Consider the following 21561-nt stretch of genomic DNA (forward strand, 5'->3'; position numbering starts at 1 on the left):
ATTAAAATAATCGTTGGCTGTAGCTCTAAATCCAGCATTTACCCCAAACATTTGAGTGTCTCTCCATTGGACTGTAGTCTTTCTACTCTCTGCGGTTTCCCTCTTTATAATAACAATAGCTACTTACTACATTGGCAAAGTGTTTCAACTCTCTGCAAGTTTGCTTTATGATATAACTGGGGCTAAGGTAACATCGGACCTTTCTTTCCAAAGGGGTTTTCCAGGACCAAAACTATTGGGCTTGTTCAAGCTTGAAAAAGTGACAGTCTTTAAGATGAGCCTTTCAGGCTATACATAAATGGATATATACATGTTTATACAGGTATATTGTTATTGAGACAGCTAGGAAACGCCAGAAAGAAAGTGAAGAACTTGCTAAACTGATCTCCCCCTCCACACCATGAACTAATGGGCAAAACAATTGAAACAATAAAGATTATGAGAAACACTTCCTCAATGGCTGTTTTTCAATTTAATCAGCTTTCCAAATTTAAATGTAATTCTTAAATGAAAACACAGTAGTCACTCGGGACCACTATGTAGTAAAAACTCCTACACTGTGTCTCTTTTAACTGAGCAGTTACCAAGTCATTGTTTATCATTTTAAGAGGTTTTTTTTATAGCATGGATGATATAACATCTTGTTTTCCCAGATGCCCCCGTCCACCCACCTGTCTCAAAGACGCACCCCTATGACCACGACCCCAAGAATTTGCCAGCAGACACAGGATATGGTTGCAAGATGATTGGTGGAGTAGTCCACGTTTACGCCACGGAAACCAACATGGACAAGTACGTGTTTGTACCTGCAGGATAACTAAAATAATAATTAAAAACAAAAAAGAGTGAGTCTGTTTGTATAACTTTTATACTGTTCTGCTTTTCAGAAGCACAGAACTGGACCTGCCCTATCCTGACCTGACGGAGTACATCGGAGACATGAATGTTATGATGGCCCTCATTATCAATGGCCCAGTGTGAGTGTTTCTTTGATACCATCAGTCTACAGATGTCACTGTTTAAATGCTGTGTATATTTTACATGAAATATGTGCCTGTGTTTCCTCTATATGGTGTTTTACAGGAAGTCTTTCTGCTACCGCCGCCTGCAGTACCTGAGCTCTAAATTCCAGATGCACATCCTCCTGAATGAGATGAAGGAGCTGGCCGCTCAGAAGAAAGTTCCACACAGAGACTTCTACAACATACGAAAGGCGAGAGACAACAAATGCCAATCTATCACTGCTATACTGATAACATCCATTGACTGTTGTTAGTTGACAACATTCTCATGAGATACAAGGTCATATGTGCCTCTCTCCTAACTACAGGTGGACACACACATACATGCATCATCCTGCATGAATCAGAAGCACCTGCTGCGATTCATCAAGAGAGCCATGAAGAAATACCCGGGGGAGATCGTTCACATCGAGCGCGGCCGTGGTCAGACCCTCAAGGAGGTGTTTGAGACCATGAACCTGACGGCCTTTGACCTGAGCGTAGACACTCTTGACATGCATGCGGTGAGAAATGGGAGCAGTGGTAAACAATATCTAACTGAAGTTCTGCTAAATGTTTTGAGTTACTCGGCCCTCATGCAGCAACAGTCTCTTAAATTTCTCTTTTATTTTCTCTTAATTTTCTGTAAAGAGGAAAAAATAAGAGTAGTCAACTCCAGATGCACCAAACGTTCTTAACCATCCAAATGTGCTCTTACCCTGAATGATCAATCCCACTTCATCATAAATTGGAGGCGTGTGGCCAATTGTTTATTATTAGCATAGATAACGCCCCTTAAAGACTATATAAGGGAAGGTTTCAGCAGTTCTTGTATAACGCCCTCTAAACACTATATACTGGGGCAAGTGTTGTGCCATGTGCAAGTACTCTGACACATGTCCAAGAATTGTGGAGATGCCCCCAAAAAAAGGCTGTAAGAAAAGGATCTTCGGCAGATAGAAAGAAAGATAAGACTTTATTGATCCAAAATCCATAGCATCTAAGAGCAGTATGTAAGTTATTCAGAAGCTGAACACATGCAATATCATCCAAGTGAAGGGTAATTGGGTTCAATGGACCATACATTTAATAATCTAGTCATTACAATTACTCTAAAACATATAATAATCTAAATCTAAATATGATATTCATGGATTTCTTTATGTTCCTCAAATTTAAAACGTATGTTTCCTTGTGTTGGACAAACAGTTTGTGGGCTGGGAAAGCGAGATGTCCTTTTCTTATCTTAGTATGAGTGCTCTCGACCACTCGTAAAATTATCTCTTACCTAGGAGAAGAGCAAAAATAAGAAAACGTGAGTGGATCCCACAAATCAATGGGTACTAATAAAATAAGAACAAATCATGGATACACACAAAAATAAGAGAACATTTGTTCGTACATTGCTTCCGGCATGAGGCCCATTGTGTACAAAGGAATACTGCGTAACGCATTTAGTAAAGATAAAAATGAGGTTTGACTGGTTTTTCATTTACCTATCAGGACCGCAACACGTTCCATCGGTTTGACAAGTTCAACGCCAAATACAACCCCATCGGAGAATCCATCCTCAGAGAGATCTTCATCAAGACTGACAACCACATTGAAGGAAAATACTTTGCACACATAGTCAAGGTGTGAAATAATTCATATGTTAAGTATTTATTATCCCTCATACCCAAACAATTTATCAGTACATACACAAACTGATGCATTGGTATATCCTGTCACTGTTTGTCCAGGAGGTGATGTTTGACTTGGAGGAGAGCAAGTACCAGAACTCTGAGCTACGCCTGTCCATCTACGGTCGCAACCGGGACGAATGGGACAAGCTGGCTCAGTGGGCCCTCAAACATCGAGTGTACTCTGACAATGTGCGCTGGCTCATCCAGGTGCCTCGTCTTTTGTAAGTACTCCCTCCAACTTGCTTTACCTTGAAGCCGTACTGTTGTCACTGGTGGTCATAAACGTGGTTGTAATGAGAGCACGAACCAAAAGGAATTCGTTTGTCTGTTGATTTCTGTGTTGAGGTATGAGAGAATATCTGCTCCTTAACTAGTGTAGACATGGATTATATCTTCTAGCCTCTACAATGAAACTTATATTTGAAATTAGGGCTGTCAAAGTTAACGTGATAACGCGTTAACGCAAATTTGTTTTCATGCCACTAATTTATTTAATGCATTAATGCAACTTGTGAGTGTTATGTTTTAAAGCTAGAGTGAAGATAATGGCATCATGTGAAACTAGAAAACCTAAGGGATCCATTGCATTTGCATAAAGCAAGCATATATCCCCACTCCCATGTTGATAAGAGTGTTAAATACTTAACTGACAAATCTCCCTTTTAAGGTACATGTTGAACACATAAAAAATATGTGATTTATTTGCGATTAATCACGATTAACTATTTTAATCGATTGACAGCCCTATTTGAAATAAATTAGTTGTTTTTACAAAAACAAACAATAATCATCTCTATGATGACAACAAATGTCACTTTTCAATCACTACCTCTCCAGTGACGTGTACCGCACAAAGAAGCAGCTGGCTAATTTCCAGGAGATGTTGGAGAACATCTTCCTGCCGCTGTTTGAAGTCACGATCAACCCGCGTAGTCATCCTGAGCTGCATCTCTTCCTGGAGCATGTGAGTATATCACTTCACCAGAAATCCAAGCGATCCTCATGATTCACACTCAAAGAGACTGAGTGTTTTTGTTGCATGTGTGTCCACAGGTGGTGGGCTTCGACAGCGTGGACGATGAGTCCAAACCAGAGCACCACATTTTCAATCTTGACAGTCCTCTGCCAGACAACTGGACAGAAGAAGACAACCCTCCTTACTCCTACTACCTCTACTACACCTACGCCAACATGACTGTGCTCAACCACCTGCGAAGGCATGGAGACAGCTGGACACATTTATAACACACAGGAATCCTTTCATCCATTCATTTAACACATAATCATTCACAAAACAAAACATGAGGTTTTAATGTTGTTTTTGTAAATTAATTTGTCTTACACAGGCGGAGAGGCTTTCACACGTTTGTGCTGCGACCTCACTGTGGGGAGGCCGGGCCGATCCACCACCTGGTGTCAGGTTTCATGTTGTCAGAGAACATCTCCCACGGACTGCTGCTCAGAAAGGTCAGGACAGTTCACAATGGATGGGTTGTTTCCAAAAGTTTAGTTTTAACATATTGAAACAACATTGTTCTCACAAATGCTGGCTGTGTTCTAAAACTAATTCGGAAAGCTTTATAAAGGCTTTTTGTTGTTGTTGTTTGTTGACTTTTCCCTTTTCACAGACCTGATGGTGTCAGAGAACTTAATTTATGTCCGTGTCATTTTTTTTGGTAACGTTTCACCCTTTGCTAAGCCCCTCCCCCCTTGGTTACTGTTGCTAGGCCTGTCAAACTTTCGCACCTGGCATTTCAATATGGCATCAACGTGCTAAAATTATTAGCGTCTTACCTTGGAGCAAACAAAGGAGTTTTTTTTTTAACTTTGATGGATTCAGCTGTGAGTGAGGTCTTCCACACTGTTTAATCCATATCTGAAATCGCTCCTCTTGCGTTTTTGGCTTCGGAAAAGCAAAGAAATACGACACTCTGCTGTCGGACATGCGGGTTCCATACACACCGCTGAAAGCTTGACAGGCCCCCTCGCGTAATTACTAATGTAGGATTGGCCAGTGGCCGTTCTAGGGAGGGGCTTAGCGAAGGGTCGGTTGGATTGGATTGGACCTGCACTGTGTTTACAGATGCATAAAGAGAGATAGAAACTATTGGGTAACATGTACAGTAGGTTCAAGATTCAGTTAGTCTCTCCTTCTCTTTCTCTATTTGATATCCATCAGGCCCCGGTGCTGCAGTATCTGTACTACCTGGCTCAAATTGGCATCGCCATGTCACCACTGAGTAACAACAGCCTGTTCCTCAGTTACCATCGCAACCCGCTGCCAGAGTACCTGTCCAGAGGCCTCATAGTCTCTCTGTCCACTGATGATCCTCTTCAGTTCCACTTCACTAAGGTCAGTATGAAGGACGTTAGCCTGAATCTACACATGACCTACATTTAAAAAAAAAAAAAAAAACTGATCAGAAGTGATGAGGCTGAAATGTCATTGTTCTCTCTGTGTGTTTGTCTGGTTCAGGAGCCTCTGATGGAGGAGTACAGCATCGCTACTCAGGTGTGGAAACTAAGTTCCTGTGACATGTGTGAGCTGGCAAGAAACAGTGTCCTCATGAGTGGGTTTTCACACAAGGTAAACTAGTTTATACCTCTTCTCATTTTGTGTATTGCAACAGGTGACACACACTCAAAAACATCATCCTTTTATGTTTATTATAATGTTCAGTTTTTGGTGACATTGTCAGAAATGTATAAATTCAATTATCAGTTAAAGGTGGCGTTGTACTGGACACCATTATATTGAGAGGTGTTTCTAATTGTTGGTCCTCCCGATTTACATACATGAGGCTGTACATGTAGCGCCGCAACCCCATATAAAGGGCAGATGAGGTGGTTTGGCCCTGGAACACTTTACAAAGGGATGTTGAAGAACCAGGTCAATAAGCAGGAGTAGTGCAAAAAAAAGTGGTATTTATTATTAAGTTTACTGAAAGAAAGGACAAAAATGAAACCCAGAAATTTCAATAAAACTAAATAAAATGGAAGCAAAAGAGCACCAAGCAAATGAAAACTATCTGTCAGCTCCTTTCTCCCCCTCCTCCAATGAATGGCATTTCACCGTCTCAGCCTCACCTTACCAGAACCTGCCACCTGCCCTGATAAGCACAGGGTGAGCGAAACAGAGCAAGCATCCAAATCATACAAAATAGTTAAATTACCATTAATACAAGGTTTCTAAGTTACTGCTGACATCTCAATTCATCTATGGACACTCATTACATATCAATGGACACATAAATTATACCAGAATGCCATTTAGTAAAGAAGTATCTCACCTGTCGTTCAGCCCCTCCCTGCTAAGAGGACATAATGAGGCAAACCTGTTGACGCTCCTTGATTGAGCCGCTGATCTAACGCAAATATTTGCAAAATCAAAGTAGTCATATATTTAAATCTTTCACAAAACTCCCCAAATCCCACAATCCATAAATCCAAAAGTTCAGTTAAATTGTGTTTTTAAAATAGCAACAAACAAAGAAAAATCAGTTGGGGAATCCAGTCCGTGTTTTAACTGCTGGGTTGTGGATGAATGACCGACTTCCGTGAAGAGCTGTGCAGAGGGAATTGTGTTTTACTCATATCTGAGCTTCCCTCTCATGTAGCTTCTCTTAATTCCAGGCCAAAAGCTACTGGTTGGGCCCCAGTTATTCAAAGGAGGGTCCTGTGAGCAACGACATCCGTCGCACCAACGTCCCTGACATCCGCGTGGGGTACCGCAGCGAGACGCTCTCTGAGGAGCTTCAGCTCATCACCCACGCCGTGCGCACTGTGGAGCTGGACACCATCAATGAGGAGGACTCTCTGTCCATGGCCCCTATCCCGGGACAACGCTGAATCCACAATCACCAGGACCTGTCCTGTAAATCCCCAACCCCGTGGTCCACCCAGCATGACACTGAAGAGACGTGGTGTGAGGGTAACTCTGTTGCATCCTACATACAGTATAAACGCCACCAACCATCACTATAGAAGTATGCCGCACACACAGCTACAGGGATACAGTGCTGCCAGAGCACTTCAGCTTCTGCATTCTTCAGTTTCTTGTGTTGGAGTCATTTTTAGGTTGCAGGAAAGGATTTTAATTTTACAACTTCTGTTTCTTCTGGTCTCTGTGGCATGTTGAGTCTCAGTCAGCATAATGAAGGTTAGCAGAGATGACCACCACTAGTGTTTCTTGTGAATGAAAAGCAGAGAAACACTCGCCAGAGACGATTTAGGGCAATGTTGTCTTTATTTCTCACCTGTGATTTATTCCGTTAGTCAGCAATATGCTTTAATTCACCGAAAACATTACATAGCATGTAGTATCTCTGTAGTATCTGTGTACTACAGAAACACACACAACCAGCACATTGAAACTTTCTGCACAGAAAAGCTGCTCTGAAACGTTGCTTATCGTCCACTATACAGTCGTGCTGCTTAACTGGACCTAGTTCATCTATCATCTTCATTATACAAACCTATAATGAAGGATCACGGATGTAGTTTTATTGAAATAATACAGGTGAAGGGTGGAGGTACCCACACAACACACTTTGACAGGTTTCATGTTTTAAGCTACTAAAGCGCTGCTTACAGCTTGGAGATAGAGAGAAGAGAGCTTAGCTTCTGTCTGCTTGTTGTTGTGGTTTCAGATCATTTACCGGTACTTGCCAAATTGCACACAAGGAATCGTTCTTCCGTGATTTAAATGAGCTCAGAAAGTAACATAGAAAGAGAGAGAAACTCCACAGCCCTCGAGTGAGGAGAGAAGCAGACTTCCTGGCGGTCGACTGCAAACATTCCACGAAGCAAACACTTGTCTTTAGCTGCAAAGGAAATCCAGTAAATGTAAAATTGTCTAGGTTAGATGGTGTATTTCTGTGGTAGAGATATAATGGGCATTGTAGATTTGAGCCACAGCACAAATAAGTGTGGATGGATTCAACATCGTCCAAGAAGATCACCCTTACCGTTACCTCACTGTGGCCATGAAGATATGGACCCTCTGTCCCTCCTTTGGTCCCTGATTTTACTCATTCCTTCCCTTACGGACAAACCAGAAAGTCGTGGAGTTTTTCCCCCTCTGCATGCAGTGCACTGTACATATGTACCAAACCAAGACGTCACAGTGCCTTTTCATTTGTAGCTTTGGGCTAAAAATGCCCAGTTTTTGCCTTCATCTCCTGGTTTGCATATTTTTTCCTCAGTCATGTACAGTAGGCCTCTACGCTGTTGTAATATCCTCACCGATGGAACTGAAACCACCTGGCTGCATGCTCGGTGTAAAATAGCTTTGTACCCCAGCCTTCCTTTGACGAGGAAAATGGATTTATTTCTAGTTCTCTGCTCATAAGTGCTTTTCCTTTTGCATGCCTGCATGAGTAATGGATGGCAGGAGAGAATGAGATGTTTACAGCGAGCTGTAATGTGAAGCATCTTGACTAATTCAGGGCTGCCGACCAGCTTTTGAATCAGAAATCTGTTTGCAGTAAACAGATTTAAATTTGTTCACCATGTAGAAACGAGCAAACCATGCTGGGACATGGTTAAGACTGTTGCATGGTTCCTGTAGCATTTTGTTTTTTTAAACTTGGCTCAAATCTACGGAGGCCCTGAAAGGTAAGAGAGAGGAAAAAATTCTGCTGATCCATTTTTCAAGTCTGATCTAAAGAGTTTTTTCTCCAGTGTTTGTGACTTAAGAACAGGTGGAAAAAAGGTTTTGCCAGGATAATCTTTCTAAGTTCCTATTTTTCATCTTTTGAAACGGTAAAAAAAGGAGAAAGTTTTGTGTACGTTGCGTAACGTAGAAAAATTATCCTGTGAAAACTTTTTTTTTACTAGGGCTGTCTATCGATTAAAATATTTTAATATTAAATATTTGAATCGATTGACAGCCCTTAGTAAAAAAAAAATAAAAAATAGATTAATCGCATGATTGTCCATAGTTAATCGCAAATTAATCACACATTTTTTATCCGTTCAAAATGTACCTTAAAGGGAGATTTGTCAAATATTGAATACTTTTTTCAACATGGAAGTGGGCAAATATGTTTGCTTTATGCAAATGTATGTATATGTTTATTATTGGAAATCAATTAACAACACAAAGCAATGACAAATATTGTCCAGAAACCCTCACAGGTACTGAGTTTAGCATTAAAAAAAAATGCTCAAATCATAACATGGTAAACTCAACCCAACGATGCCATGCCAGGATCTTCACTCTAGCTTTAAAACTGAGTCCGCTACAACCTCGCAAAGATTGATTGCATTAATGCGTTAAAGAAATTCGTGGAGTTAAAACAATTTGTGTTAACGTGTTATTATCACATTAACTTTGACAGCCCTAATTTTTATCTGTTTCACAGATGAAAAAAATGGAACTTAGAAATATTACCCTGGTGATTCACCTGTTCTTAATTCATAAACACAGGAGAGAAAACGATTAAGATCAGACTTAAAAAAAATGGATCACCAGAATTTTATTTCCGCTTGCCTTTCAGGGCTTCCGTTCAAATCTGATCAACGCTGGAATCACATTTTATATTGTACATCATCATGTTATCACACCACTCTACCTGCCACCGGACACGGTCCGACTCTCCATCAAACTGTGAGCATTCTTCTTAAACAGATGCTACCGTCGGGTAATATTTGAATCAGAAAACATCGGCCTTTATTTGAATAACCAACTGTAATGTATCATCATATATACACGTTTTGCTTTATAGATGATTAGGATGAAAGATGAAAACCTGCCTATGAATACAGTAGCTTCTAAGTGTTCATCGGAGGCGCTGGAGTTGTGCGCTGAACACGGTGAGATGTGCGTGTTTGTTGGATTTCATGTATAAAGTGTATTTTTTTAAAAGGGGATATATAGAGATAAGAAATTTTATATTCACAATATATTGATGTCAAGATTTAACACCTAGTTTTCTTGCTGTTGATCATTGTGAAATTAGCATTATGTCATGAAAATATAATTTTTCAATATGGTTTTATTGTTGTCAGCCTTTTTAATTTCTTAATCAGACATGATATTTGAGAGTCTGTCCGGCCTATTTAATATTACAGTAGCTGTTCTTCCTCACATGTTTTTTTTTATTCCTGATCATTCTCAGTTAATTTTTACAGCACACCTATTGTACCCCTGATAAATAGATACATGATAGATAGCCAGTTAGACACTAGCCCTTAAAAACGAACCCTTATGTCACATCAGTAGAGTCGGCTTCTTCTGTTTGTTTTGTTGCAAAGATTCATTTAAGCCATCGAACTACACTGACTTGTTCAATGGCATCAGGTCATAGACTGAAGCACAAAGTATAATTATGTCCAAGTAGTGCAGCTTCATTCTGTTATTGGCCTTTCCCAGTTTTAATGTTTAACAACCGTAATTTTTTACGGTAATTTTGGTGTTTGATAATAGTATACCTTGCTGTGGTGCGTTACCTAGGGATGACCCGAATGCTTCGAAGCTTCGACCATTGCCATGGTAATCGACCTCCAAATCAGTATTTGAATGCTTCATTCTTTTATATATATGTAAGTATGTAATAATAAAGTTTAAATCCCAAAATAGCACATGAAATAAGGAATAATCCAATAATATTATTCATATTACAATATTCAATATTCAATATACATTTATTAGTAGTTATTCTCAGATGGATATCGCCGTTTGTGTGTAGAGGTGCGTGTGTGTACAGTAGTGCCGCAGTGGCACTGAAACGGGGGAGATGGAGACAGAGGGAAGAACATGTCAGCCTGCCGTGCGGCGAAGCTTCGAATACCTTTGAATATTTCTCATCGAAGCTTCGAAGCCCAAAAAATGGTATTCAGGACAGTCCTACACTAACCTGAACCTTTTCCATCCACTCAGCTTCACAGCCTGTTTACTGTATTTATGTCCCTTTCATTGTTTCATGTTGTCTGCACTCACAACATAGTGCAGCCTACCTCACAAATACTAATCTCTGATACATGTTGCTGCTCTGTGTCGTCCTCAGCAACAGCACATCACAACTAACGATTATTTTCACTATTGATTAATCCACTGATCTTTTTCTGGATTCAACACTTACTCGTTTCGTCTATAAAATATCAGAAAATATGGGAAAATGGCCATCATAATTCCCCGTAGCGCACAAGGTATGCATGTGTTCAGATTGTTTGTTTTAGTCCATAACCCCAAACATATATTTGCTTTACTATAGAGACCGTTTGAGAAGCTTGAACCAGTAAATTGGTCATTTTCACTCAATCAATCATCACAATTGTTGCTGTTTATTCGTTTCACGATCAACTGATGGATTAATCCCAGTAAATAATGGTGCATGAGAGATGATTAAGAAGAGATAGAACAGCTGAGACCATTCAAAGATACACACAAAACACAAAAACATACCAGTTATTCAAATATATGCTTTACTGTATTCACAGATTTATAGTTCACATTACTTTATTTCTATGTACTAACTTCACCGTGCATTAATTATGACATACTAAGTATTCTGATGCTCACACTATATATATATATATATTTCTCATAAAGTATATTTGTTTTTACACAATCTAGTCACTTTTTGAATTTTTTATTTCTACCTGATTTCATGTCCATTGATCTATAGCCATATTATTGCCTGGAATGGATTGCCAGTGTTTAACAGATGCTTCTGATAAGGTTCATGTGCAATGTCTGAACAATGAAATAAAGCATGTTTATTCACTAAAACTTTGTCTTGAATAACTTTTATTTACAGTTTATTTTATCACTTTTGTGTTACATAATTTAGACCCAACACTTTGTTAAATGTCTTTCTATACACCGTTAGCATAGTATTGCTGGATACATTTTCTAAATACACTTGATCTAATAATGTGCCGACTGATTTGATTACATTTTTGAATGATACTTGACAAATATACATTTTAAAATGACATTTATATTATTCGATACAAGGTTTTGGAGGATAATATATAATGCCAAACAAGCTGTAAACCTGATCACACTTATTATTGCTCAATATTCTCTGAAAGCTTACAGTATATTTGGTGACTTGTTTTGGTCCGTGATGATTTCTTATTCTCCTTCGACGTTCTCTTGTTGGTCTTTTTTTTTTTTTAAATGGCGACCTGCAGTGTTGAAACACAAAAACAGTCAGAGGGGTTTCTGTGTTTACATCAGTGGGTGCGAATGAAGCTGTGACTGTGTGAGTCACTTACGGCCATGGCGGACTTGACCGCTTGTAACTGGAAGAAGACTCGCCCCCCTTCCTCCAGACACACGGCCTTCAGTTCCTCTCTGGTCATCCCCAGCAGCATAGCGCCGCTCAGCCCGCCCAGACAGCGTACAGTGCTGCAAGAGATAAGTCATATTGATCTGTCCTTAATCACTTATAACAGTACTGTATTACTTGACCAAACTGTAATGTGTGTCGGTCGAGTGCAGAGTGCAAAAATATTTAGTATTGCACCACAAAATTGTATAATCAACTGTAAAACTAAAAGCAGAAGAGGTCAATATATCCTGACTTTTTGTCCCTAATAAGGCTCCAAAAACACCGGATCCTACGTTTCCCATAATGCAACGCAATAGTGTCTTTCATTTCTTTCTAACCCCACACCTCCAGTTTGTAATACAGGCTTTTCTGTTCAACTCCATACCAAGTAAGGGATAATGTACAGCTAGCGTGTCATTGTTGTGAAATAAACCCCACATCACCCTGTCCTGGTTTATTTCACAACAACATGACGTTAACCCTGATGACATCATCAGTATTTCTCAAACTTTGGAAAGTTCCTTCCAGAGCGACATAAAACATTATACAACTGCATGTTTAAAATCAGTGGGATGCCCCTTTTAAAGTGCAAAAACACCAGAAACAAATACGCTGCAACACTTAGAGTTATTGAATATGTTATGCAGATTTACAAACTAATAAATGTATGTGCTTTTTAAAATTCGCCACTAAATATTACATTTGTTACAATCTTATGTCGGCCTCTGAATGCCTTTGTTTATCCACGCCGAGAAACAGAAAACATGTTAACCAGCTGATCAGATGATTTTAATCTCTAAATTCAGTCATAGACTCCCATCAGCCTTTAATGATGCATGCACGCACATCTATAACTATCTATAGTGTTCACATTCAGATGGATATAATGGAATATACACAGTGAGAAACAATGCCTCATACTGTAGATTGGAGTAGGTTCTATCAAGTTAAATGAGTTTATGAAGCTTTATTGTCTAATTTAATGATTGTGTGTACTCACATTTTACTAAAGCTCTTGTCTTCCAGCCAGGCTTTCACTTCTGCAGGCTTGGACTTCTTTGTGAGGACAGGAGCACCTCCATTCTGCTGAGAAAATGTGATGATAAAGCATTTAGATTTTACTGAAATGTAAGGATGAGTATATTACATGTATAATATATACATGTATATGTATATGTATATACATAGTGTATACACACACACACACAAACACACACACACACACACTAGGGCTGTCAAAGTTATTGCGATAACGCGTTAATGCAAATTCATTTTAACGCCACTAATTTCTTTAACGCATTAACGCCACTTGCGATTTTTAGCTTGTACCGGGTTCAGTTTTAAACCTCAGGAATCCATCGGTACCAACCATGTCATACTAGCTTGTCGCAAAGGAGGTTAAATAACGCTCCAAACTTACACTAAATGTTGGAGAATAAAAACTGGCATGTCCAATTTCAAAGGGGTCCTTTGACCTCTGACCTCAAGATATACAGTATGAATGAAAATGGGTTCTATGAGTACCTACGAGTCTCCCTTTACAGACGTGCCCACTTTACAATCATCACAAGTCATAGTCAAGTCAGCACACTGACAGCTGTTGTTGCCTGTTGGGCTTCAGTTTGCCATGTTATGATTTGACCATATTTTTTTATGCTAAATGCAGTACCTGTGAGGGTTTCTGGACAATATTTGTCATTGTTTTGTGTTGGTAATTGATTTTACAATAATAAATACATACATTTGCATAAAGCAAGCATGTTTGAAAACTGCCATGTTGATAAGAGCATTAAATAATTGACAAATCTCTCTTTAAGGTACATTTTGAACAGATTAAAAAATGTTTGATTAATTATGATTAACTATGGACAATCATGCAATTAATCGTGATTAAATATTTTATTGACAGCCCTAATATATACACAATGTTAATGGTATGGAATAAAAGCTTCTTAATGTATTGAATGAGTCACATTTTACATTTTGTAATTATTCTGATCAGATTTGCATATTCGTTCAAAAATCCCTGAGAAGTGACACATAATTACTGTACACAAGCATATTGTGAATGAAGTAAGTACTCAATTTACTGAAGTACAGTTTTAAACAATAATTGCATTCCCTCCGCTTACAGCAGTGGTTGAGATAAAGTGTAATCTGAGACTGACATCCTGTTTACTGACAGTGAAGTTGCTGCTTTCCTTCCCTGTTCATTTCAACGATCCCCCTGTGACTTTCTCCTTTGTTGAGGCTTCCTTTATTCAGAGTTTAATGTGACGTGTGTTGTGTTAGTGGTGCCCACCTCGACAGGTTGCTGGTCATCAGCCTCCAGGACATTATTGGGTACAAAGCCCTCGTCCCCTCTGCTGTTCCTCACTTTCCACCAAAGCTTCGACACGTCCAGCAGCTGTGGGCGGAGAAAGCAAAGACTAGCCAGGGTCTTGAAGAATTATGGGCATTTTCTTTTCTCCTTTGTTTCAGCTCTTTTGTAACCTCAAATAGAGCAGAAAGAGTAGCTGGTTTGTGTCACTAATACTCACCTCAACTATTTCTCCTTTTGTGACGCTGAGCTCTCGTTGGTTTCTTGAGATGAAGTCACACGTAACCTGCATGTGACGTGGTTTTGACTCACCTGGGCTGAAATAAGGACATCAAATAAGTAAAACTTTGAACATTCACATGATGTTGAATTACACTTTATGTGCTTGTGTGTACCGTGTTTTTTGTGGGGTTTTAGCTGGTGGTGTCCACTTGGCTGCAGCCTACACAGAAAAAAGTCTTGTTATGTTTTTCTTCTTCCTCACCTCTTCTCTCCAGACTACCTGTCTCTCTGCGCTGGTGTCACACTGAATGTTTGATGCAAGGCTTTACCTGGCTGGGTGCAGGTTGTTGACGCTCTTCCTGTCTCCTCAGAGGTTCACTGAGTGCAGGTTTTGGATGCTCTTCCTGCCTCCTCATAGGTTCACTGGGTGCAGGTTGTTGACGCTCTTCCTGTCTCCTCATAGGTTCACTAGCTGCAGGTTGTTGACGCTCTTCCTGTCTCCTCATAGGTTCACTGGGTTCAGGTGCTGCCGTCACCTCAGGGGGCTGCCAGCCATCAAGGAACTGCAGATCGTATGTTGGGATGTCCTCGTCGTCATCTGGCCATTTAGTACTGGTTAATGATAATTAATTCATAACTGATTATCATCCTGACACACAGCAGTCTGATATATTTTACTAAACCAAACTGAAATGTGAGTGTAAAAGCAGTCCGCTGGTTGAGGAAGTACTCAAATCCTTCCAAAGTAAAAGTACCAAAAGTCCAACACTGTCCAGCAGTTTCTCACCTGGGGATGTTCCAGGCGTCTCCCAGAGACTGCCACAGCTGGTCCTCTTCTGCGTTGGCTTCTTCACTGAGGAGACGGATACACTGAGGCGTCAGCAGTGGCGCCACGATGGTCTTTGGCAGATCCTCAGGACAGTGAGATGCCACCTGGTGAGGAAAAGCATAACTCAGTCTGTTGTGCAGTAGTCCTGTTCATTAGACTAGTTGCAGGGCCACAGAGGGGGTCTGCACACTGGGTTACAGCTCTCACAATGACCTGACAGCAAATAAACTGGATAAAATGATCCAACACATATTCATGAACAGCTAATTTTACAAACATAGACATCTTGTAAAATGAATTAAATATAAAGAAAAAATTCATGATTTTTTTTTAAGTAGCCTGTGTAAATTAAGTGACACTAATTCAACAAGAAGGGTGTACATAAAACATGTTAAAGGCTGAGCTAATCACACGTAACAGAACTGCATTCTTTCAAAGTCACAACTCCTAATACTATGTGAAGATTTATTATTCAGTATATAACAGGGTTTTAAAGGGACTATGTAAGGTTTTACACGTTTTTAATCATTTTTTTACCGCCAATGTTTGAACAGGTTGTAACCTAACCTAAAAAATGAGACCTTCCGCGACTTTCTGGGTTTACTCCGTCAGCCTGTAGCCTGCTTTTAATGTGAAGGACCCGGGCCCTTTTTTCCAGGAAGATCCAACGGATGTGAAGTGCAACGATAGCTAATGTTCAGATAGAAATAGAATCTGCTAACGCCAACAAACGACCAGCCCCCACCACGACTCAAACTCCAACACTAACTCCACAGAAGCACAAAAAAACAAAGTTATATCTCGTGAAGCCCGTCTTGCGAAACAGGAATGTGACCGACATCGGGGGAAAACTAGGATCAACATCGGCCCAGGCCTTCAATTCATGGAGGGACCTTCGTTTGGTCAGCTAACATTGCTGACAAGCATGTAAAATATAGAGTGATATTGTGATTTTAGCTGGCTAATGTTGCTGGGGTTAATCAACACGATGCCTGTCAGTGACGTTAAGTCTTGTGTGTGTCGGTAGTGCGAGTGCGAGTAACAGGACGCTGACTGTAGTTGACTCAACGGCCACAGGTGTCACTGTTAACAAGCAATTTCTGATTCTTATAGCCCCTTTAAGTGCATTTTGAACTTTTTTAACAGTGATTATAATTCTAAAAATCATACATTATGTGTTACTATTAAAGATTATTCAAATGTAAGAAATGTCACTTACAAATGCTAATGTGGAGAATAAGGAGTGAACAAATTCAGGTGCGTCTGGATTATTAATCTGTCCATCGAGCTCCCCCTGTCAACAGAAACATTTCACTGTTACACATCCTGTACATTACAGAGCGAACAGGAATAACACAGACGGTGATGAAAGTCTGTAAATGAGATGAAGGACACATACCACCAGGTTGAAACCACATTTGATGTTATGGAGGCACACTTCAAATTCCGCTACAGGGGGCATACCGTCCATGGCTAAAGAACCAAAATAAAAACATGACGAAGACTCACAACTGATGATGTTTTGTATGAAATCATATTTTTATACAGAATATTCCGGTATAAACTCTCATTTAGATACAGTCTACATGTATATCCGCCTTCATTCCCTGCATTAAATTACCTTTTCCTTTCTTCTTTTTCTTCTTTTTCTTTGCGTTTTTAGCCACGACTGCAGCTACTTTTCCCATGAAGATTTCTATGTCACTTAAAATATGATTCAAGATATCCTATACGGACAGAAAGAAAGAAGAAGTAAGTCAATTCCACAATCTTCTTCTCTTACTACATGTTACTAAACATGTTTGGAAATGTTTTAAAAACTAAATATGTCACAGGTTATTATCAAATATACACTCAACAATGTTGGTAAGACTGTTTGTAAGGCAATACACTCTTCTGTGAACTGTAAAGTTGTATTATATGACAGATTGTTTATTACAAACTGTTAAAAGCACAATAAAAACAGTGTTAGAAATATATATATATATACACTCACTATATTCCTGTCCAGCTCTGTGTATCGGCGTGGGGGAGACAGAGGTTCTTCTTCGGTGGTGGACGGCTGCGGTGAAGGAACCTCCTCTCTTGGAGATGGGGCCTCCTCCTCCTCCTCCTCCTTCTCCTCTTCCTCCTCCTTCTCCTCCTCCTCCTGAGGTACAACCAGTTCAGGCTCAGGGACGTCATCCTCCTCTATATGCACAAAGCAGACAGAAGGTTTGTATTGATATTGATTTTATCATTAATAATCAAAGCAGCAGTTGTATAACTCACCGTAGTCAGGAGCCATCCACCGGGGCTCTGGGTCAACTGCAGGCTTCTGCTCTTCAGGTTCAGATGATTGTGCAGCGTTATGAAGGTTTTCCATTCCCTGATGTCTTGCTATTGGTCCTGCATTGCTGCTTCAAAAAGTGTGAGAGGAGTTTTGAGGAATAAAATCTATAATGTTTAATGTATTTGTTCTCACTGACTTAAAGTTCTCACCTGATGCCTGAATCATCTCTCCTGCGTGACAATGCTGCTGAGAGATCCTTTTGAACCAAGTCAGCCTGTGAACAACAAAAAAACATTTAACTCTCATTTATTTCACTTCACAGTCACGATAGCAGCCATTTCCGAGGTTGTTTCCTCACCCTGACATCCTCACACTGAAACATGAAGACAGTGGTGGTGTGTTTTCCTCCGGGCCGGACTGACACTGTGAGCAGGGAGTTAAACGCTCCAGCATCCAGAACAGCTTTCAGCTCCAGGACGTCACCGAACGCCATGGACTCCAGCTCCTCCTGAGAAAACACAACAGGTTTTTATACACACAAACCACATCATAGACGTCTGCAAATACATTCAAATTTAAGGAAAAACCAACATAAAGTATCTTCAAGTTCAAGTTTATTATTATCTGTGTGGGAACCACAGAAAATTATACAATTAACTTCTTGTACCAAGGCACTCTCAATTTAGAAACATGAAAATTAAAATATACAATACAGTATAAGATTACAAATATAATATATAGTATGTTAGTAAAATGTTTGGGCCACCATGAACCTCTAAAACAGCTTCAATGCTCCTTGGCTCCAGAGCCTAAAGGTCTATTAGCCTACTATCAACACCATTCTACCAAAAGATATTCCCTCATTTAATATAAATAGCAATAATAAAACTTTGTTTACATAGTGCATTTTCATACACAACGGGGCTAAACAATGTGCTTCACAAAAAAATGAAAAATACACATAAAAACAGACATATAAAATGGGGATTTTTAAACAAATAAAATCGAAATAAATAGTAAACAAATCACAATTATTACTGTGGGCATAGCCACACATTTTCATCCCACCTCTTCACATACTGACGCTTTGTCAGACCCCTCTGCGTCACTTTTCAGTCGCATTAAACACGTGCTTAATGCTGTGAATTATACAAAACCGCTTGCTTAGGATTAGGCAACAAAACCACTTAGTTAGGTTTAGGAAAAAACAACATGGTTTGTACAGTGAAAATGTGACTTGACGTGAACACGGGACATGAACGATCAGCTGATTGTAACGAACAGCGGACTCCTGGATGAAAGCCTGGTGTTGTTGGACCCATCCCTTTGGAAAAGGGGAAACAAACAGTGGTCGTCCTTGTTAAAGTCAGACATTTCTATAATAACATCACGTGAAATCCTCCTTTGCTCCCGGACAAGAGTCACAAGTCACTACAGAGCGTTGGCACTTGAATGTAAACATATGCTGTTTTGGAAAATTTGCTGAAATTACTGATTTTTTGGGGAGGACAGTCTCAAATATAGAGTTGTGTATCGTCTGCGTAGAAGTGGAAACCTATTGGCAGCATGTTCAGACAGAAAAGAACGGGCCCAGGACTGAACCCTGGGGTACGCCATAAGAAATCTCCAAGGGAACCAAAGTAGTCTTGACCTGTTAGGTAAGACTTACACCAGACTAGAACTGTGTCAGAGAGCCCAATCCTGATTTCTAACCTTTCTAAAAGGAGATTGTATAAAACACAGTGCTTTCATGATTGTGGTGTTCAATGGAGTTGCGATCTGGTGACTGTGAAGGCTCCAAAATATGATTCATGTCTATTTTCATGCTCATCTAATCACTCTGTGTCCCTTTATGCACTGGGTGGGGTCATTGTTATCCTGGAGGAGACTACTCCCATCAGATTTGTTGTTTGTAGGCCTCACATGCCGCTTACCTTAGTTTCAATGTCTGTGAGCAGCAGGTTGGCACCGCGCACCTCCAGCCGCATGTTCTGACCCCACACATGACCCATCCCGTCCACCACCTTCAGCCGCTCCACACAGTCCGCCACGCTCCTCAACTCCTTCTCATCCAGGTCACACGTGAACAAGTGCTGCAGCAGAGAGGCGTTAAAACACAACATTAAACAAGGCACGATTCAGAGAGGGTCACATTTGTATGGATAATGTTACGTGTGATACCTCCACTCTGTACTGAAGTTTGTCCATCATCTTGTTTACTGATACTGCGTAGTCCCTCCTTTGCACTGTTAATCATCAACCAGAGCTCTGTGTCATTCATGAAATTGAAGTGAACAGGTGTAACCACTGAGAACAGCAGTGTTAACTTACTGTAAATTGATTTAGCGCTCGGCCTCGACATACTTGACACCTGTGATGACACCTCATCCGTAGCGGAGAAGCCACTGTCACAACAAATACAAGCAAATTACAACATTGATCATCTGCTGATGAATAAAGAAACAATCAATTGATCAATCAACCACATTAAATTGTGAAATCCATACTTGGACTCGATTGATCCTGCGTAGCTGCTGGTGTCGTTGCCAAGGAGACTGTTACTCCTGGACATCGTCAGCACTGACCGAACACACCTGCCACAGCATACATGATATGAATTATACACACCATAAATGTGTAATGTCAGTGGTGTGAGCTGCGTCAGCAGCCTGCATTTGAAATAAATCTATAAATCATTTCTTTTGGGAAGTTTGTTGTGCCATCAGTGTTTATTCAAAGCTGACCGAAGCTTAAAAATCTCATGATTTGTTAAGTTTTAATTGAAAAAAACAAAACTTTTACAATAGTCAAAGGCAAGATTAGCCTTTGCTCAAACAACGCCTTGATTATTATTAGCAATAAATGGGTCTGATAATCATCAACTAGTTATAGTCACCTAGCAACACATCACTGTGATCCACCAAACAACAACATGTTTATGGTGCCAAGGGTTTGCATATTTTAAAGACAGGTTTCAGAATCAGAATCAGAAATATTTTATTGATCCTCGGGGGAAAACTGGAACGTTACAGTTGCTCTTATATATATAAAAGCAAAAAGAAATATAAGAAAATAGAACTAAAGGCGTATGTAAAATGTACATTATGTACAAAATGATACAATATATAACACAATATATGTAAAGAAATATAAATAAATAAAAATAAGAATAAGAAATTAGAAAATATGAGAAATATATACAAATATGTGCATCAAACACGTACAATACATAACCACAGTATAAATAAGTAAATACAAAATGCTGAGAAGTGCGTTTGTGTTTGCTGTGACACAAGTGTAGATGAAAATAGTCCAAAGGTAAACGATCTGTTTGAATACAATAAAACAAACGCAACATATTTCAAACACACAAACGGTGTGAATGGTTTACAGTATGTCAGAAAAGTCTTTATCTGTTCTAATTAGATCTGTTTTTCACTATAATGAATAAAAGGAAGATCACGGTGATGTGGATTTAGTTTGAACTGTCGAGCCTTAACCACAGATCCCTTACACATACTGTATAACAAAGACAAATCCAGTTTATTGTTGTAAATCACGGTCAGAAGCTCTTACCGTTGATGTCTGGTAGATGAATGCTGTTGAGTTATTCACCCCTTAGAACAAATACAACTCATATTTGAATCCTGTACTTCAGTCAACGACGTACAGCCAAGACTTCCTCATAAAGGAGAAGGACAAAGTCCGCTGTTAGTAGCAGAACGATGAGAGAGACACTGAGTCGACTCAGTTAAGGGTGTGAGGTCTTAATGTGGCATCCCGTCTGAGCAAAGGTTACCAGATACGGAGGAGAATCACCCTGGAAAAGCTTAAAGGTCTCCAGGTCTATAAATAAACTGGTGTGCCCTATCAGCATTTTGACATTTATTTCCATCTTATAATGTTGTATTGAGCGACAACTCCTTTTTTTTTTTCTTCTTACTCATCGAA

General features: G+C 39.7%; 2 protein-coding genes across 9 annotated transcripts in view; one reads left to right on the forward strand and one right to left on the reverse strand.

Moving 5' to 3' along the window:
- LOC119489687 (AMP deaminase 2-like) overlaps nt 1-7542 on the forward strand; it is a 38096-nt gene extending 30554 nt beyond the window's left edge. For 5 of the 6 annotated variants that reach the window (XM_037772453.1, XM_037772463.1, XM_037772446.1 and 2 more), the window contains 12 exons: nt 654-792; nt 888-977; nt 1084-1213; nt 1331-1525; nt 2505-2636; nt 2744-2907; nt 3524-3650; nt 3740-3903; nt 4033-4153; nt 4866-5039; nt 5163-5273; nt 6320-7542. In XM_037772453.1, coding sequence (XP_037628381.1) covers nt 654-792; nt 888-977; nt 1084-1213; nt 1331-1525; nt 2505-2636; nt 2744-2907; nt 3524-3650; nt 3740-3903; nt 4033-4153; nt 4866-5039; nt 5163-5273; nt 6320-6535 — 1763 coding nt within the window. In that variant the 3' untranslated portion in view covers nt 6536-7542. The remainder of the gene's footprint in view (nt 1-653; nt 793-887; nt 978-1083; nt 1214-1330; nt 1526-2504; nt 2637-2743; nt 2908-3523; nt 3651-3739; nt 3904-4032; nt 4154-4865; nt 5040-5162; nt 5274-6319) is intronic. The other variant, XR_005207237.1, reaches the window with a different exon arrangement.
- Nucleotides 7543-11096: 3554 nt separating this feature from the next.
- eps8l3a (EPS8-like 3a) lies at nt 11097-21452 on the reverse strand. 3 transcript variants are annotated; one of them, XM_037772485.1, is made up of 20 exons: nt 21187-21452; nt 20118-20204; nt 19942-20015; nt 19792-19856; nt 19545-19703; nt 17969-18118; nt 17820-17884; nt 17610-17737; nt 17335-17528; nt 16960-17065; nt 16738-16811; nt 16558-16632; nt 15297-15442; nt 14839-15121; nt 14683-14729; nt 14508-14604; nt 14270-14374; nt 12968-13053; nt 11912-12044; nt 11097-11821 (listed from the first exon to the last, which is right to left on the reverse strand). In XM_037772485.1, exons 2-20 carry the CDS (start codon nt 20180-20182, stop codon nt 11810-11812), a joined length of 2064 nt encoding a protein of 687 aa, XP_037628413.1. In that variant the 5' UTR covers nt 20183-20204; nt 21187-21452; the 3' UTR covers nt 11097-11809. The 3 variants fall into 3 exon arrangements, with proteins under 3 accessions (XP_037628413.1, XP_037628430.1, XP_037628421.1); XM_037772502.1 differs by having other exon boundaries at nt 12968-13050; nt 21187-21451; XM_037772493.1 differs by having other exon boundaries at nt 17610-17734; nt 21187-21445.
- Between the last annotated feature and the right edge of the window lie 109 nt (nt 21453-21561).

This window comes from Sebastes umbrosus, chromosome 1, assembly GCF_015220745.1.
Source record: "Sebastes umbrosus isolate fSebUmb1 chromosome 1, fSebUmb1.pri, whole genome shotgun sequence".
In the NCBI taxonomy this organism is placed as follows: domain Eukaryota; kingdom Metazoa; phylum Chordata; class Actinopteri; order Perciformes; family Sebastidae; genus Sebastes; species Sebastes umbrosus.